The sequence below is a fragment of the Indicator indicator genome, unplaced genomic scaffold (genome assembly GCF_027791375.1).
Source record: "Indicator indicator isolate 239-I01 unplaced genomic scaffold, UM_Iind_1.1 iindUn_scaffold_60, whole genome shotgun sequence".
Classification (NCBI taxonomy): Eukaryota; Metazoa; Chordata; class Aves; order Piciformes; family Indicatoridae; genus Indicator; species Indicator indicator.
In genome coordinates this window covers 248960-268987 of record NW_026539191.1, presented here as the reverse complement: position 1 = coordinate 268987, position 20028 = coordinate 248960, and the positions used below count along the sequence as shown (strand labels likewise).

The 20028-nt window shown below is 40.0% G+C and overlaps 1 protein-coding gene across 2 annotated transcripts in view; it reads right to left on the bottom strand.

Moving 5' to 3' along the window:
* Positions 1-20028, bottom strand: part of FOXN3 (forkhead box N3) — a 121173-nt gene that overhangs the window by 59998 nt on the left and 41147 nt on the right. For both annotated transcript variants that reach the window (XM_054398494.1, XM_054398495.1), the window contains exon 3: positions 8587-8651. In XM_054398494.1, coding sequence (XP_054254469.1) covers positions 8587-8651 — 65 coding nt within the window. The remainder of the gene's footprint in view (positions 1-8586; positions 8652-20028) is intronic.

The following is a 20028-nucleotide window of genomic DNA, read 5'->3' as shown; positions in this document are numbered from 1 at the left end:
AGAACTGCTGCTGTAAAATGGCATCTAACTGGTGGCACACTAGGTCCCTGTCATAGGCCACTGACATTTTCCACTCTATGTCCCATCCTAGCCAGAGGTGGCCTGGCTCCAAATTCCATCTACAGAAAAGTTTTGACACTGGCTGCTGTCAGACTTGTCTCTGCATCTGCAGTGATCATGTCTAGCTACATGATGGCCCCTCAAAGAGATGCTCCCACCGTGCTGCCAGGCATCCAGAGACCCTCAGCACAGGTGGAATAACCCTCATGCTCTAAGAAGATTAGAGCTGCAGGAAGGGAAAGGAAAACATTGGTGGAATTCTGCATGGAATTTGACATTTCTTTTGCTGTATCTAGTCTACATCTTCCTTCACCCAACTGAAACCCAAGGGCAGCACAGTTAGTTTCTAAGTCCCATATGTGTGTTTTGCAGGGGGCGGGAGTGGGAATGGACAGTATCTCTGGATAAAACCAGCTGTGCCAATGCCTACAAAAGGGCCAGTCACAGAAAATACTTTTCCTAAAAAAGCTGAGATCAGCTGCTGGTAATTTAAAGGAAGTAGATTTCAGTGTTCAAATCTCAAAGCCACAGCCACATAACCTGCAGGACCAACCTGAAAAGTAGCTAAGAACATATCTGAAGCCATTTAGCATCATCCTAGGAGCAACAGTACTTGTAGATTACTTCAGCATTGAACTCTGTCTGGGAAAGGACCACCCAGCTTCTCACCTGCTCCATGCTTTGGGTAGCTTCCCTCTTCCTTCCTGCACTATGATAGTTATTGAGGCAGCCAAGCCAGCAATGCAGGGACTTGCAGCAGCAGTTATTTTATCTTTGATGTGTACTGTGAAGTGCTGTTTTACTGTTCCAGCTCACACAGCAGCTGATACAGAAGGTTGGACAGCCAGGTACATACAGATGTATCCTATCCTCTGCCCAAGGTTAGCACTGTGGAAGGACTTGCCTTGCAGCACACACCCACACTCCCCAGTTGTCAAGGAAAGTAAACAAAGCCAGTAAACTTCATCTTGAGTCACTAAGAAGTAATAATTTCAAACGTCACGACATGCGACTGTTACAAAATATGCAAAGTTATCTGTAAAGATAGCAAAGACATCTATGCAGATCTAAACCATAAATCGCAGAGTTTAAACACAGTAGGAATTTAACTTATCTTCCTGCACTCTGCAACGTGATCTATCTGCTGCAGTCCGGTTTTCTTCCTTCTCAACTTTAGAGGCCAAAGGTAGCTCAGACATTTTGGTCATGAGGAATATAAACAGCCAGCAGATACATCTGCTTACTAATGCCTCTAACATCAATGTTAACAGGACCACATGTCAGGCACTTACTAAAATACAGCTTTTGCCATTGTCTTAAAACACTCAGCTAGAAAAATAGAAATAAAACCCCCATAAACATACTGTGCAACTGATCTGTGGATATAGCACATATAGCACCGTATACACAAATGTCCTACACAGAACACAGAGCTGAAACTGTCATGCCAGTGTAACTACTTCTGTATGAATCAATGCAAAATGCTGTTTCTCAATGAGATTTTTTCATTGAATGCACAGCGTTAATGCCATTTTAAAATCCTCTAACAAACACAAGCCCTTATCAGCACCCTCAAGATCCCAGCAGCCCCACAAGGGTTTTACCCACTTTCCCAAACAAAGGAGAGCTCTGTTGTTCAAATTACTCCCTTAGGGACATGCTGCACAAGCCTTCAGACTTAATTTTACTTCTTCAATAACACTGCTGCAAACACATTGAATGCTAATAATAAATAAATTACTCAAATATTTGGTCTCTATGGAAGCACCATGTGAATCATCTTCCTGAAAAGAAGCTCCTGAAGAGACTGTAAGGTACCCTTCAAGGGGGGGAGGGAAAAGAGGAGGAAACCCCCATAATTTAAATAATAATGCAGTGTGAATAAGAACTGATTTATTGTTAAGGAGATATAGCAGCTTTGCTGTTAATTCAATAGGTTGAGCAAAGCCAAGACACCAGCAAACACAGAACATGATTGCCCCCACAGTTTCAAAGAGGGTGGAACTGGAAGTTGCAAAAAGCAAAATTTGAAGAGAAGACATGGTGCAATCAAAAGGTTCTGCATTCTTCTCATGAAGATAACTAAACTGGACATTCAACCCCTCCCGTTCTCCACACAAATCAGTCGTTTATGAAGACAATTTCCAAGCGTACTTCTCAAAGTATGGAGCTTAATTGAAACTTCAAGGAGAAAAAAATACCCACCAAAATCTAAACTGCACCTCCCTGCAAAAGCTAACAAGCAGCACTGTTCCTTTACAGTTTAGGTTCCCTCAGTTCTCCTATTAGTGGAGCACTGGAATATGATACAGAGCCAGCATTTTACAGACTAACAGCTCTGACAGTGAGAAGAACAATTATTACTCTCATTTCAGAGAGCAGAAACCCAAGGCATTATAACCCAAAGCCAACAAAGTATTTAGATTCACAGGGAAGGTGAGAGACCCAAATACATGTTGTGAAGCAAGCGTTTGTTTTGGCCTGAGCATAAGGGTTTTGCCCAAGGCTGTGTTACAGATCACAGCACCTAAGTCTACCAGTCCTAAGGCTGGACTGCCTTGCACTCTTTTTGGTCCTTCTTCTTATAGTCATCATTTAAGTATTATATAATATTAAATTATCTGTATCATACATGCTACCTTGCCATACTGCCTTTTGTTTGCACGTGTAGGCAGCAGAAGAAAACAGCATTTCTCTCCAAGTTCAGTTTTCTTCTGAGGTGTAAGACATGCAATCCTGAAAGTTAAATGTATGTTAGACTTACTGAATCCTCTGATTTTTCATGTCTCCCCTGCTCTTTGCTCTTCCTCTCCTCACCCTCATGAGCACCTCCTTTTCCAGGATAGGCTGCATCTCTGCCCCACATGCCCAGGATTTGTACCTGTCTTTCTCAAGCAGTGGCAAGAGCAGATGAACTGAATTTCCACCAGAAGAAAGAAGTCCACCTTGCCTGCTGGGGCCCTATTGTATTTGTTGGCCAGCACTGACAAACCTCCCTATCCTTCCACACTATTAGAGAGAAAATATGTGTGGATGTATGCACATAGGCAATTTTGTAACTTTGTTGTCAACTTCCATCCTGAAGGTAACAACTCCTCCCAAACCTTCCCAGAGAGAAGACTGAGTAGCTGGTATGGGCAATACTTGTTTTAAAAAAAAACCTGGTCCCTGCTGCTGTTGTATTTTTCTGCTACTATCACTATTACATAAAAATGCAGGGTAGACATCTTACTTTTTAAGAGAGAATTTTTGCCTCCTCCCCAGTGGTTTACTTCCACCTCTGCAAGTGCTTCTACTAATAGCTAACACCTGAAAATGTCAAGTCCAAAATCTGCTCAATGAAGTTCTTACAACTGCTCAGCAGACAATGGATTAATGGCCTATTTGGTCATTTCAAGGATTCTCAAGCTTATTAGAAAAGGAAAACATCTCTGTACAAATGTGTGCACGTATTCATAAAAGAGTTTGCTTCCCATCTTTTTATGTAGGACTTTTCAGGTCTAGTCTGCTTGTATTTGTACAAAATAAACGTTCTGAGTTAGGGACGCAATTTTCTTGCTGTATTAAATAAATCACCATTCTCAACCAAGAATAAACTGATCCATGTGCTCTGGCAATCTCCTAAAAGTCTCGCATTATGGTCAGATATCAGATGTCAGTACTCTAAACATGAAAGCCACAATTTTAGATTGATGGCATCAAATGTTGATGTGGCAGCAGCGACCTGAGTTTCCATTTCCACTCTGCAATGAACTGTGGAGTCACTGTCTCATGCTGGACACCTGACCCTGTGAAGACGGTGTCTTCCGAATCTTTGCTGACAGAGCTCCTTGCAGGCAGTGACAGCTAGTGGCAGCTGGACCAAGTCAGATCATCTATGGTCTGCTGGAAACATCAGTCTGAGACAGAAATGTCTTACACAGTTCCTCCCCAGAGGAAAAGAGGCCAAGTTATTCTCATGTAAACATGCTACTGCTTGCTCTGCAGCCGATGGTAGAGAGAGAGCACGGCAGCTTGTGAGGTCTGGGGATGACAATCCCTCCTTTCTCAAGATTTCTCAGCCACGAGGGACCAGAGGCCACATGCAGCTCCTCACACCTTCTCTCCTTTGTCCTGTGAACGGGATGTGATTTTTGCCAATCTTTTTTTCCATTCTAATTAAAAGAGAAACACAGCTTCAACAAAAAGCCATGAACTCAGTTCACTGACTGATGAATCCTGTTCACAAGTATGAGTCCAGGTATGCAGGATCTCTGGAGCAAGAGCTCCTATCTTTGATTTAACATCTACAGACAGCAGATTTAAATTTTACTGAATGTCAGAAGAGGAAGTAGAGGACCTTGTTCACACAGGAAAGCAGATAGCATGGCAAGGATCATGGATGTATCTCCAGCTGGTCGGGAACAGCTGGAAGCAGCAACTCTATGGAGGACCATCTAGACACAGTGATGAGGACCGTCTCTTTTTTCAGCTGTAACAGCAATAGGGACTGGATTACCCAGGTTCACTTTCCTTACCTGGATGATGAAGAATCACTACCTGTGCTACCACGAAGGCCTCCTTCTGCCAGTCTAGAAACTCAGAAAGCTTACCAAAGAATGGCATTAAGCCTTGCAGATGTGTACTTGCTGTAAATAAGAGGGGAGGCATTGCTTTATGTCAGCCACTGCCTAGTCACAGGGCTCCCAAATCTTCTGGGGTAACTCTTGAAGGTCTTGCACTCTTGTTTCAACACCCACTGCAGCAGCAACAGCAGATGGAGATCGCTGTTTCACTGTATGGAGCTGGTTTTGTTCCAGCTGTAATTACACCCACAAGTACCTTCTACACATGCTTCCATGCAACTCAGAACAGAACAAATATGATTCAAGAAGGCACAGCAATATGTTGCATTTACTTCACTGAAGTGTGAGGGTAAATAAGCCTACTAAGAGGGTGTGGTAGATTGGGGGCAGGGTGTTACTTCAAAAGGAAAATTTTACCTTTAAAAAAAAACCCAAACCCCTCTACAATCTGGTTATGTGGCACACAGCAGCTGGAATTTACACAACTGCTACTAAAAGTTAATTTGAAGATGTATTTTTAATTTATTCAGCAAGAATGTTCGATACATTGAGAGCATAATAGTTTTACTATTACCCATTATCTGTGAGAAACTGCATCCTACCCTAATATGAGCTTAATACCCAAGATAAAAAGAGAGGTAAGGAAGCTGACCTTATCTGAACACAATGCATTACTTTTCAAGGTCTTAATGTGATTATGTGCCCATCTATCTTACCCAGCACAAGTTTCTGAAGAGTTTAGACTACGTCTAGATCTTTTCCACCACAAAGATGTTTTCCTGTCATACTTTTTATTAAATAAAAATGGAACTGCTTTGACAGCTGAGAATAAAAATGAAGTGGGAACAAAGGCTCTCCATGCAGGTTTGAAAAAATTAAGCCGTGACTGAAACAAAACCACAACATGTACAGTAACAAAGTTACAAAACCTGAAAAAGAAACCTGAAAAAGCAAAACAGTAAGAGTATAAATCTGTTGTATCTGTGAATCCTGAAGGCTACAAGAAGCAACCTTCACAGATGTATCAGTAAGTTCTGAGAGAAGGTATACAAGTCTAGTAAGGCTGAAGGTCCTACCTATTTCAAGCTCTTCATAGGACTTCATGATAAGACCAAAGAGCGCAAGGATGTAAGGTGCAATCTTCACCTAGTAGAAGTAGCTCAAAATTTCAAAGAGCACCTGAGCAGGTGACTTACTCAACACAAAAACTAAATTTATTGTTAGTTTCTTTGATTACAGAATTAATGCTTGGAACACCAGTACCATGATTCTGAAAAAAAGAAATGGCTGTAGACATCTCCTATCTAATAAGAACATAAGCAAAAAGAAAACACCACAAATATTTTGTTCAACATTCTTCAGCAAAGTACAAGCAAAGACAGCCAAAAAGGAAAGTTGAATACATTAAGGACATAACAGCTAGAATGAATTTTAGCTTCCCTTTCTCCGAGGTACACAGATAATTTGTTTCTTGGTCATTTTCTCTGGAGAGATACATTAAATGCTTTAAAGTGGTTAGGGTTACTTAGCCAAATAGTTCAGGTATATTATAAATGGAAAGCATGAGCATCTACAATTCTTTCTTGGCTAAAGAAGTTACTACTTACATTGTAGAATTTTTTTCTCTTCATCCCGCAGTCCAGAAGAAGAGCATTTGCCTTAGTAACTCAGAAGAAATGCAGTGTGACAAGTGCATGTGAGTATCAACTTTATTAAAATTTCAGAATGACTCTGTATTGTCATCTGTAACACACCCTGAACATTCTTTTCAAATGTAACAAAGTATTTATCAAGTAAAAATATCTTCACATCCCTTTGTTTACCAAACTTTTCCCAATCAAAAGGCAGTACTGTAACTTGAAACTGATAACTGATTCGAAATTTCATCCTCATGTTTGCATTAAGATGGATATAAGCACTGGAAAAAAAAAGACTTAAGATGGTCATGTATAGCACTACTCAACAAACCTCTCTGCTCCTTCATACTATGCCTCTTGCACCTACTACTAGTGTAGCCAAGTCTTCTGGAAAAAGACAGTCAGAAGTAGGAAAGAAGTAGACGTGCTATTTTCACACAACCTGCTGAAACCTGCACATTAAAGTACTCATTGAGGGAAGAAAATTATAGACAGAAAGACAGAAAGGCTTGGTTGAGTTACTTTCTTGTTTTAAAGTTAAATCCAGGAAGTGTTAAAAGACTACTTTAATGAGGTTTTTCTTTACACACTTCTCATCCTTCCAACCCCAGCTGCATTGTGCATATTAGAGCTCAAATTGGTTAGGTTTTCCACTTGAAATGGCAATGCAGAATGCCAACTCCATTAAAGATCTGTTAGGCTTTGCTAGCTGCTTGAAAAGGCAGTCATCTCTCTCTCTTTCTCTATTGCTTTAATATGCTGAAAAGTTTTGGGCCTTTAGGGTTTTCTTTTCCCAATTTGGAAAGCAGAAGAGGGCAAAGAAGAGAGTAGAGAACAGTGTACCATTCTTTATTGGGAAAAGGCTTTAAGCAACCACTGAGATAAGAAGGACTATCAAACAGTTGTTCTGAATTCCTGGATATCTTGCATGATAAGAAGAGGTAAAAAACATTTGTGCTGCACAGACTTGATAGGATAGTTTACCTTTTAGGAACTCAAACTACAAAGTCTGTGTATGTGCAGGTACACCTTTAAAGCCAGAATTGTTCAACAACTGAAAAAAAAAAATCAAGCATATTCACAACAGTGGTGTGTTTTTTTAAAAATAAATAGAACCAACCTATTTTTGCCCATTAGCAAGGACTATAAAGATTGCAGATCTGTCCTAAGACTGAAAGCCAAGAGCTGACAACCTCTATAATTTATATCACCACCTCCTAGTATTAAGAAATGAATCTGAATGCTTTAATGAGTTTAAAATTTGCTTGAAACTCAGCATAAATGTTAGATAATAGAATTATGCAAATTCTTCAATATGTGCAAGGAGTCAGCTGAAAAATCCTCTTGGGTAAACTACAGATGCTGGATTACTCTGGTGGGTGGAAGTTGAGCAACACTGCCAAATATTTGCTTGTGATTCTTATTGTAATGCTCCATTCTAGGTGATTTGGATAAATGTTCCAGGACATTATATAGCATTTTCTGCCATGAAAAAGGCCAGAAAACTCTTAGCATCATAAGAATAAACACAAGACTGACACACTTCATGGACAAATACTTGCGAAGACCATAAATCATTCTAAATGGCGTAAGTTACTTTTGCATCACAAACAAATGCATGCAGACTGGGGAAAGAGCCTTCTGTATTTCCAAAACACTTCCACTAAGAGCAGTGGTAGTTTGATGCACCTAATGGCAGAAATATGAACACACTCAGCGGTGAATAGTGATTTAAAAGTGTAGTAAGGTGGACTGAAAATCTTCACCTATCAAAACCGCAGTCATATAGCTTCTGTTTATATGGTCCATCCAATGGAAATAAGAGATTTAATACTCCTCTATAAATACAAATGGCATTAAATATGGTAGGTTTCTTGAGACAAATACTCAGCCAGTTTGCCCCAATACGACGCTGCTACCTACCTTTGGGTACATTTTGCTATCAGCCTAATTAGGAAGCAAAAGAAAGGATCTCTTTCAAAGAACAACCTTGATTCAATCACAGAGCTAAAAAGCAATGTTCCTAGAAGATTCCCTTCTGGGTATTCTTTAGCCACACAAAGGGAAGGGGGGAAAAAAAATTCTTTGCCACATTCTAAAATAAGCAAATTAATAATCCAAGAAAGGAAGAAAAGGAGCCACTTTCACAGACTACACTCACTGTATGCAATAAATCATCATTTTCAAGGCATCAGATGTGCAATAAAGGAGACAAAAGGAAACCAAAAATTCTTGCCCACTGAACAATACGAAAGGGGTGCAATTTGTAAAAGGCTTGTTTTTATGTAGAACTGTTACTCCAATGTGTCGTATCCATCACCTACCTTGTAGAAGGGCTCCGTTTCTCTTGAAAAAGGTGCTTCCTGGCCAAATGGGTGGACCTGATGTGCTAAAAATAACAAGAAATAATTGTAAGAAAATCTCATTTACATTAAGCAGTTATAAGTTATTATTTGCATTAATTGTGTTTTGTTTTAAAAGCTAACGTAATACTGCCACATTTTTGCCTTCAAGCAAGGGTCTAAAATTTCATGTTAAACATAGGTTAATATGATTCAAGATTCACATTCTCGTCATAAGTAAAAATCTCCTCTGCAAAGTACATGCCTTCACTCTCTTAGAGGAAGAGAGTAAAAAAAAAAATTAGACTAAATAATGAAAAAAGCCCCAACTAAATCAGTGCCAAAATATTTACTGAGTTCAGTACAGTAACATTTATGCCTTTTCCCAAAGACATCTTCTAAACCCCAAAATACTTTATGGCTTTTATTCTGTCATAAACATTGGTTTTACTGAGCTGTAACATGGTGCTGCCCCCAGCTAACACATCAACCTGGAAAAGCCTCAGTCAGACACCAGGTGGTTTGGTCCCTCTTTTGTTTCCTGCCCAAAGGTAATAGCCTCTGAGAGGCTTCTTCAGCAACTAGTGCAGCTGAATGAAAGGAACAGATTCAAATATGGGAAACGGAAGAGGAGCATGAGGAGCAAACATTGGTATAATCTTTTAAGCCTTATTCTCTCCATTGCCTCAGAGCAGCCCATGATCTTGGGGGCATCAGGATTGACAACAACTTGCGATGCTGATGAGCTGGAGAAGAGGGGAGGCTGAGAGGAATTGCCTGATGGCCTTCCTTTCCCACAAAGGTGCCAGAGCACTGCACCATCACACCAGAGCAGCTCTCCTTCCTACAGCAGATGCCCCCAGCCATGGCTGTTGGCAGAAGGACCTAACTTCCCAGAGAAAAAAGATAGCCTTCCTCTCAGTGCAGATAACTGCCGCCCAGGCATGCCCTTCCAATTCCAGCAGGGCACAGCTTGCCCTCCCAGGGAAATTCACAGGCAGTGCTGCCCAGAGCAAGTGTTGCTGCTGCCACTGCTGTGTGGGGGGTCCTTGATGGGAGAGGCGCTACCTGTTGGATTTCACTGATCACATCTGAGGGCTCAGGTGCATCAGTATTTTAAAAGCACATTACCTAAGGTAAAGAACTGGTAACATGGAAAAGACGACTTCTAGTGTTATCAAGGCAAGTGGAAGAGACAGACTAGCCAGGAGATCTTTCCTGTAGTCATGAAACATGTTTCAAAGTCCTCTGAAGACAATCATGCTTTTAGTGAAATTAGTATCATGAAACTATGCTATCAATATATAAGTAATTCGCCTATGCCCAAATTCAAATGCAAATTAAAAGCAAGAGAGCAGATACGCTTTGGTAAGATTTCTGTAAGGAGCTTTGCCTTTTTAAGGCAATCCACCTTCCTCTGGATGCAAACTGTAAACCAATCCCCACACACCATTTCTGCTCAAAGTTAACTTTGTCTTGTCTTGACTAGCACTGCACAAACTGCAATGAAATGGAAAACGGACGTCGTGTATTACATTGACAGCATTAGCAAACATATATATAAATATATAAAACCCATACTGCTTTCACAATTATTCTGCAGAGATTCTTGTGCTACTATATAAAAGCGTCACTGTGTTAAAACACAGACTGTAAAAGGATCCAATAAAAATAACAAAAAAAAGCCTTCAATACTCATGAACAGAAAGAGAAGGGAGAGAGGGGGAAAGAGAAAGTAAGCAAAATGGCCAAAAAGAAGTAAGTCTACATTCATAGCTGGAGCGTGCTAGGGCATGCACTCGTGAATACGCACGCTCACTTCATAGGGCCTAATGTAACCCCTTGTTTGCATTCCTTATTGTAAGTGCAGCTCTTCAAGCGTAGCTCCTCTACTCAAATGAAGGTCAAGAGCTGTTGACGGCATTCATACTCCTGTAGGACAGGCTTAGAGTTTTATAGTAATCAGCGTTCAGGATAATCTCTGAGACAGGACTCATCAAGCTACAAGCAGAAAGCCATAGCATATTCTCTCTACTGTACGGATTTACCAGAGAGATCAGAAATCATGGAATGGTAACTATGTGCCTTTCAAAAGCCCAAGGGAAAAAAACATTTTAAAAAAATCTGAAATTAAATACAGAAAAATGTACTCCAGGTGGCCATATACCTGTACATAGGTGGAAGAGGGTTAAAGAAAGAAGAGGAAAAAGTATATATATTCAAATGGACAACATCTCTCCACTAGAGAAACAAAGTGATAGTGATTTATCTTATTTTCCAACTTGAAAAAAAGGCCTGAGGCTCTCACCAAAAAAACCTCCATCTGATTCATCACAAACCCACATGAACTGAGAAAATTAACTGTGCCTTCCCAGGGAAGGAAGCTAAAGAATTCAAGCATGTAAATAATGTACCAGAGTGACCGGTCAAGGTCTTCAAACAACAAACTTCAGTGTTTGTAGGGCTTTGCTAAAGTTTAGCTATGTCCGATCTATGTTGGATATATTCTCCTCCTTTTCCTAAACTTTTGCATGTGAAGTCTCCGATGGTATCAATTATTAAAACATACTTCAAGCTAAGAAATGACCAAGTTAAACTATCTCTCACTTTAAAGTGTTCAAAAAGCTGATTCCTCCCTGTTCCACACTACAAAACCATTTGAAGAAATTCTTTCTTCTAAAGACCACCTAAATTTAAAACCCATTCTGTCCATCACAGGTGTTTTTTGTAACAAATTGTATCTTCAGTGTAGTCTGTAAGCTACTCGAGAAGATTGGCTCAAAACAAAAATGCAAAATCTGGTTTTAGAATTCTTTTTATTTTTTTAATCAATACATGCTATAAGATTAATATTTGTGCAATTAGCATTATTGATAGTAGAGTTTTCCCCAAACTTATCAACCAAACACAGTATAAAATAGTGTTTGATTGCTAATAAATCCCCAGAGAGTTACTAGAAGAAAAGCAATAACTAGATTGAACTTTGATATCAGTGAGAAGAAACTTGTGGCCCAATAAATTTTTTGTTATGCACAGATTTGGACTGGCTGAATTTCCAGTAGCAGATGAGCACAGGGTATTGGGGCATGGGTATGCATGTGAGGGGAAGATGGACTTGAACCAATCATACAGAGTTGAGATTTCAAACAAACATCTTGAAAGAAGATGAATTAGTATATGTGATGGTTTGAAACTGTCTTTTTAATTTTTCCTTGCAAAGTTCAGAACAGAGAAAGTGAAAGAATGTAAATAAGTCACTATTGGGTGTAAGAAAGCAAAATAACGATTGTTCTAAACACTTCCATTGGATAGATAGAAATGTTTAAGAACTATTACCCAAAACAAAGTAGGCACTCTGCACATTCTGCGTTCGGCAGTGGGGGCAGTTGCTGGGCTGTCTGGCGGCTGTTTTCTTCTTCTCTTCTGGCTGAAGATAACACGTACTGACCTTGGCAGCTAAGTTAACAACTTTCTGCTTAACTAACTGTGCTTCTCTGTCCAGGGGGGTCTGGGGGGGAAGCTCCTGGGAGAGGGAGGCCCCTTTGGGAGGGTCCCCTTGGGGGGAAGCAAAGGGAGATCGGTTGTGCTTTTTCTGTTGATTGTATATATTTATGAATGTTGTGAATTTTGTATATTTCTACATATTCATTGCATTTCATTGTAGATTTTAGACTCTGCTTGTAAATACAGCTTTTCATTTGCTTCCAGACTGGGCTAGCCTGGTTATTGTTGGTGGGGGGGGAATTTCAGCTCACACCGACACAGTATAGTTTACAGATAAGATGACAGGTGAAACACCAACAGTTACTGTTGGTTTGATCTGCAGAAAACATTATCAGCTCAAGCATACCTTCAGCCAAAGGGGTATGCAGGCTGCAACAGTATTCCTAGCAAATGCTAGGATTCAGAGGTGCTAGTTCACATCCATCCAGTGCAGGATCCATCTCTCTCTGAAGTGCAGTCATTGTCCCTGCAGCATCCATGCACCACCACAAGGGAAGCAAATGAAGTATTCACACACTTGCCTAAAACTAACAGCTGAGAGAACTGACAACTAACAATGTTTAAACCATGAGCATCTGCTTGTGTTAAATTAGATACCTGGAAGCAGGAGCCACCCTTGATCAAATCCAACCTTTCCCAGTGATTCACTATTGATTTTTAACAATGACTGGGACACAACTTCCGTTCAAGACAAGTGATAAATTGTTTTTCCTCTAAGGACACAGTTGGTAGGAAACTCCATCACACTGCCAAGCCCTGTCATGGGAAACTTCCTGACCAAGGGCTAGCAGGGATTTTTCAGAGGGAAGGCTTTTCCATAGGAAAATGTTACTCTGCTGAAATCTAAAATATTGCATGGGAATGGTGTTGATTTGGACAGCACTTGTGCTGGAAACCAAGCTGATATGAAACCTGGCTGGTCAGCCAGCAAGGGTTTGTGATTGCTGATGAGCCTGATCAGGAGCTCCCAGGGCATACAGGAACAGTTAACACGTGATATATGAAGCCTTCTTGATCCTTTGGTGAGATTCTGTAGCTTTCAGACAGAATTTTGGTCTTTGCTGAGAGCTGAACGTATGTTTATGGACAACAACAGAGGATTTGTTCTTTAGATAAATGAAAACATCAATACGTTTTACAGATTTGTTGTTTTGAGATCAATATTTGAGGTATGCCAGCTATAGTGCAAAATGCAAATTTCTCACTTATCTGCTTTAAATATTTTAACACTTTTGTGGTGAACATATTCTAATTCTGGGCTGAATACTGAAATAGAAGAAAGTTCAGATGTATTTGAAAATTCATGGTGAGACAAGTGTCCCAGGTTACTTTTAATTAAAAGAAGAATTGTCTCCATTAGGAATTCAGAAATGTCAGCTCTCAGCCTCAACCATTGAATCGCGCAGTGACTTCAGGCACGTCAAATGACTTTCCTTTTTGTCTCGGTTTTATTTTTTTCTTTTGTGTTAAGAATGGGAATAAGTTCTTACTGATATAGTCTACCTGCATTGGTGAGGAAGAGATAGTTGTTAAGTAACAACACAAGAGGTGAGGAAATAGTCTTTTGAGGTGCATGTAGTTGAAGAAGGAACAACACAGCTCACTTCTAGAACATGGGCTGTTAGTTGTTGCTGCTTTCCTTATTTTGAAGTAAGGAAAACCACTGCAAATTACTTCACATGGTGCAGTGCTCTGTTTCTTTTTATTTTGCAACTGCTAATAGACAGGTCCTGAACTAACTATTCCTGGATGAAAAACTGGTGGTCATCAGGATGAGAAAACTTCCAAGGTATCTAAACTTGCTTATGTGCTATGGATCATGGCTCTGCCAGCTCATGCAGGCAGCTCTGAGACCGCGGAGGACTGTCGTCTCTCTTGGGCCCCACCAACATTGAACACTGGCATGGCCAGGGAAAATTTTTACTTTCTTCTATTGAAGAAAATCAGAAATAGAACATTCTTGTTTTCTGACGATAGGCTTGGTTTGCTGCAAAAAAAAGTGACAAGAACAAAGAGGTTTGTTTCTGTTTTGGTTTTACTTGATTAGAATTGTACTGGGGGGAAAAAAAAAAATCTGTAATCTCAGGTTCCAGAAAACAAATGAGTCCTAGCAATTGCCTGTATCTTCATTTTCAACTTGATGCAAAGAGTCTGATCTAATGCTACAGCACAGACAAGGCTCTGGAGAAATTCCATGCCAACCACCTGAACCACAGTGAAAACTGCAGAGCTGCCACCCAGGCACAAACTGTAAAGCTCTACTAAAAAAAAAGCATTTCTCCAAAATTGAAATGGATGAAACTGTTAAAAAGCCCAGGATCGTTCAATCGACTTCTGTTATTCTAGTCTTGAACAATCAGTATATTATTTTTTTGCAGATCTTCAAACAGCTTTGCTGGTACACTTGCCTGGATTTCATAAATATTTTCTACATGAGGCTCCCATTCACATTTCTAACCACAGTTTAACCATGGCCTTCCCAACAATTGGACTTGTGATTAAGGACATGCACATATAATCTGCTCGAACACTTGTCGCTCATTAGTGAGAACATGCTGCTTGTTAACTTTAAAGATATCATCATACCTTAACCACACACAAAGTTGTAAATAACGTGCATATTCAAAAGGACAAATCTGATCTTCCATGGAAGTGAAATAAATGGCAAAAAGAAAGGGGAGGCCTTTAATTTCATTCCACCCCCTATATGCTTCAGGTTGCTTGCAGAAATTCTTGTTTATTTGGTATGGTGTGATTCTCCACCAATTTAAGTACTAAGGAAATTCAAAACTAACTATGACCCACAGGCTGCTACCAGTATGAACCCCCCCTCCACCACTGCTCAAAGCTGAGGTGCTTAGCAGCTGAAATTTTCCATACTTGGTCCTTCTCATTAATCTTGAATGAATGTGGTTCAGATGATTCAGAACTAATCTGGCTTCTGGAATTACAGCAGCAGAGGACAAAACGAATGTTTAACCTCCCCCCTGGAACATTTAACCTCTCCCAGATGCTGAGGATATTTTTCCCTGGGAAGCTTAATGTGCTTACAGACTTTGCAGCACTGCTGCAGAGGAGCATGCAGAGATTTGCAGTCACTGGGCCACACACCAAAGTACTTGAAGCACATGTCAGAAAGTTACGTAAACACAGAAAACATGATGATAATAATAATAATAAAAGTCAAGTACTCACGTATTTGGAAAGCCCCAGTTACATTTTCTGATTATCTCAATTCTACATATCAGCTAAATGAGTCCATTTTTCACTCATTCACATTCCTGTGACTACTCTCTTTGAAGCACTCAGAACTGTATTTTACAGATGGGGAAGGGACAGACCAACACATACATGAAATTACAGCACCTAGCACCAGGCTTGCAGTCTGGGTCTACAGATGTAGCAAGAGGTTAGAGAACACAGAACCTTTTGCATTCAGAAGCACTATAGAGACATCACCTAGATCAACCCTCCCACAGAGATACTATTTCCATTCATGGAAAGGGAAACATACACACAGAGATAATTATGCATCTCCAAAAGACCCAGTAAAACTGTAGCAGACATGAACTAGCCCACAGATACCCCACCTCTCAGCTCCAGCTTCCTGCTAACAACCCACAATGCTGTTGTCTTAGGGCTCCACATCACTGACTGACATCAGTTTTACCTACAAGAGCTCAGTGTCTGTCCTGAATTGATCCCAAATGTCTCCAGTTAGGCAGAGAGGAAATTAAAAGCAAAAATATAATATGCCCTCCACTATACAGTAAATTTAAAGCAAATAGAACAAATTCAATTAAATTCATCCTATTAGCCCAACCCAGTCATGAAAATATGGGAATTTTCCATTAATTCCAGAAAAACCTTCAACTCAACAAAGCCTTAAATTCATGAAGCAGAGCAGGTGAGACCTCAAAGGTATTTACACTGCAGAAGTCTACTCCCTCTTTACAGCCTCTGCAAAAAGCACTGAGCTGTGGTTGGGAACTGCACATGATCTGTAGCTCTCTGGTCTTCAGAATGAGACTGCTTCTAGTTATTTTCACAGTACCAATAGGCACAGCATCCAAATACCAGTATCTTCTACTTAACATTTTCAAAGCAGAGCTATGAAATAATGAAATTCACACATTCTGCAAATCTAACTGTAAATAAATACTCACAGGACTTCATTTTGACACATCGTAAAATTATCTTTAGCCACTTTAATCTTAGCAGAAAAATAAATCTCCCACCTATAATGGAAAACAAAATTCAGTGTGCATCTTTATCCCTAATGCTTACCTCTCCAAACAGCTCTTCAGCCTGTTGAGAATACTAACATTGTACTTTGTATTATTTAATAATTCTGTCAACTTACAATAACACCTGAATGAATGAAGGAACTAAGAAGAGCTCATCTTCACACAATTTATAGTGAGAAGTCATCCTTCTACTTTTAAGGCAGCAATTCTTCATATGGCTGATGAAGCTGTACCTTCCAACAACTGTCTTCCAGCATTGTTATTTCAAAAAACCTTCAGCGTCCATGCTGGAATCCACAATGTGGTCTAACTTTACTGCTTCTCCTCAGCTGTTTGTGCAGAAATTGAACGTGACTCAGGAAGACGAGGGCTTAAACGTTCTGCTCTTCACTTTAGCATTTGCAGCAGAAAGCAGAGGTGTAGAAACAAAGGCTGTATGAAAAAAGTTGTAATGCTTTTTGCAATGACATACTGGTTTCTGCACCTCTGGTCTATCTGCTTCAACTTCACGTATTTATATTCACTGTTTCCACACAGAACATCTAAACAGCAGTTTGGGAATAACCTCGTGCCAAAACATGGGTGTTTACTCTCTCCTGACAAAGCTCAAGAAAGGTAAAGAATAAAACCAAATAGGACAATTCAGCAATTCTCTGTGCTGCTCACTGAATAGCTCTAATTTAACAGGCAGTAGAGGAGACAACAACATCTCTCTTTGACAAACCAAGAGGTTCTAGGAGTTCCATCTACTGGTGGGCAACCCCAAACCCAGAAGTATTTCACTAACAAAGAGTACAATCTCTGCAAGCATCAAAAAGAGCTGCTAAGGATGGGCATTGTATCTGTCAGATACTGTGCAATTTTCCTTCCAGCTAGATCAGTATCTGCCATGTGGTTGAAAAAATTCATTGGTATGAACTTGCAAAAATATGTTCATGAGTATATGTTCACTCTCCCTCTCTCTTTGTAATTAATCCCTGGAGAAAAGCTATTCCTTGGATCACCTCAAATATAGAAAATCAATGAGTTAGATTACAGGAAACAATTAATTATGGTTCTCTGGTGTTTAGAAAGAGACACTGACACCCTGACATACCCAGATTATATTTGAACTCTCTAAATCTGCAAATCATAGAAAGTAACAAACTATGCTTTTCAAACATCCGATGACCTCAACCTTGCTCACTCTAGTGAAATAATACTAATCAGTCTCAGAATGAACGAGACATAACCTTTTAAAGAGGCAATTCATCATATCTCATCCATTTGCTACAACTAATTAAGCACAAATATTTTCTTCACGTGTTAGTGTAACTTCTGACAAATCACAGGGGGTAAAAATGGAACAAATGACTTTGCCACACCACTCCAGATAATTCTCATGTTGGTGGCTTCATTGATAGTCAAGTCTCATTTTTCAATGTCATATACTGACATCACCGAATTTTCCAGCCAAAACATGAAAGCCAGAGTAAATACTCACATATTGGAAAGCAGCAAGCCTAGTCATGGCAGCACTGAATCACTCAGCTGCCTCTGCTAGGTGCAGTGAATATCACGTGTGGTTCTCAGTTCAGCTGGAACATGCTCAACCAGTAACTTCTTTTTAGAAATCCCTGCACTTGAATTTTAGATCATAGAGAAATGTGACTTGAAGTAAAGCAGGACTTGCATGACATCAGCAGAAACTGTTGTCATCTCACTGCACTCTTTAGCCTTTTCAAACAATTCTTCTGTCCTGCTCCTAAGAGGACTTGCCATTCTGTCATCATCGCCAGTACTTGTTTAAACTGTTTCCTCCTCCACATTAGTTTTTCTGCTGAACCCCTTCTGGACTTTATTACTGTCTTTATTCTTTTTCTGAAAGTTTATGGCTATTTTGTAAGTCCTTTAGCATCCCAGCATGGGAGAACTTCACATCTAAAGCCTTATTAAAGCCATTTACACAAGTCCCATAAACAGGATGAGAGGTGGTGTTTCTTCATCATTTTCCATGGAAACTACTGAAAGGTTCATCTCTTGGTTGCTCTCCCTCTTTTCTTGGAGGGACTCTCAAATAGGTTGTGAAGGCTAGAAAGCAGCAAGTAAGATTTGCTGGATTATATGAGAGCAGTGTAATGGAAGAAAAAACAAAGTGGAGAAAAATTTAGCATTTAACAAGTGTTTTAGATGGGAATTAAAATACTCATTTATAAACAAGTCCAAAGAGAACAACTCAACTCAAAGTATGCAGAATGTCCTATTTTAATGTTTTTCTCTAGGGAAAAAGGGTCTCCTCTATTAAAAGAGAGGTTTTTCTTGAAGAGCATACAATAGCCTCAGTGGCAAGATGATGCCTGCTAAGCTCTCAGTGCCATACTGGAAGACAGCTTTAAGCATTTGCCTTTGAAAGCAGATTTAACAAAGGCTCTTGTGAAATGTGGCAGCAAGGGAAATCAAGAGCATGGCAGAACTCACTACTCCTTCATGCCGACAAATGCCTCTAAACTTGTGGGCACAACGAACTGAAAGCAAGGCTTTCAAACCTGCCTACATAGGTTTTACAGTGAGAAATTCCACTGAAAAAGAAAAGAGAGGGGGGAAAAAGCTGGTAATAGATACATTCATGGTCCCTCCACACCTTCTGAGTCTAAGCCACTCTAAGAGAAACAGCTTCCATCTTGGAAAGGGCAGAAAAAGAGCCACCATTTCACACAGTCTTCGATGAATAGACTAACCCACAACATTTCCTATTAAATCCACAATGTAATTCTGTTCAGTAATTCTTCTGTTTATAATTCTCTTTCTGGAGGGAGAGGGAGTGGGAAGACCTCTCTTTATCGTCTCCAAGCAAGCTCCAGTCTTCAACCCCAGACATGTTTACTGTTACATGAGTGTGTATCATGGCCTCAATAGGGCAGCAAAGCTTAGTGCCTGCTGCCAGAGGAAAGGACATACACCACAACACTGACAGAAGAGGTACTTTTAGTTGAAGTAGGAACTGCCTGATTTACATCTCTGAGTAGGTCAACAAACAAAAACTGGTAGTGAAACTCATCTGTAGGATAAGCACTGAAAGGGTGACTCCTGTGCTGGTCTCATAGTAACCACCAGCTAAAAAGTTTCCCCAGAGGAAAAAAGGAAGTTCAATGTGGCTACTCTTCTTGGCTCCCTTCTAAAAGAATACAAATAAGCTTCCTAAAAACAACAGGCCTTTTGATGAAGCAATAGCTTTCCTCCCTGTTTTTGTTTGTTTGTTGAAAACACTTTGATTTTGCAGGAAGCATTAAGAAATGCAACTAGGGATCAACTTAAAGAACCTTAAATAGCAAAAGAGCACCCATCTCCTACTTCAGCCACTAAACTGGATTGTCTCACTGGCTTGAGCAAAAGTGCTGAATTATTTCCCTAACAAAAGAAAGGCGCTTTTAGGTCCTATAATCTCATTTCAAATCCTTTTACCCGTTCCTTACTCTTTTTGGCCTTGAAATTGCAATCCTCTTTCAGGACTAATCCTGGGACTAATTGGTGCACTCCAGTTTCTCTCGCCATTTCTTCCCCCTCCCTCTCACATTGTTCAGGTGCTGAAAAAGACAAGAGGGCCAGGGTTCAGTGCCCCTGTAATGAATTTGTTCCTACAGAATAACTGTTAGTAATTAGCAGGAAGCATTTTTTCTTTAAATTGCACAGCATA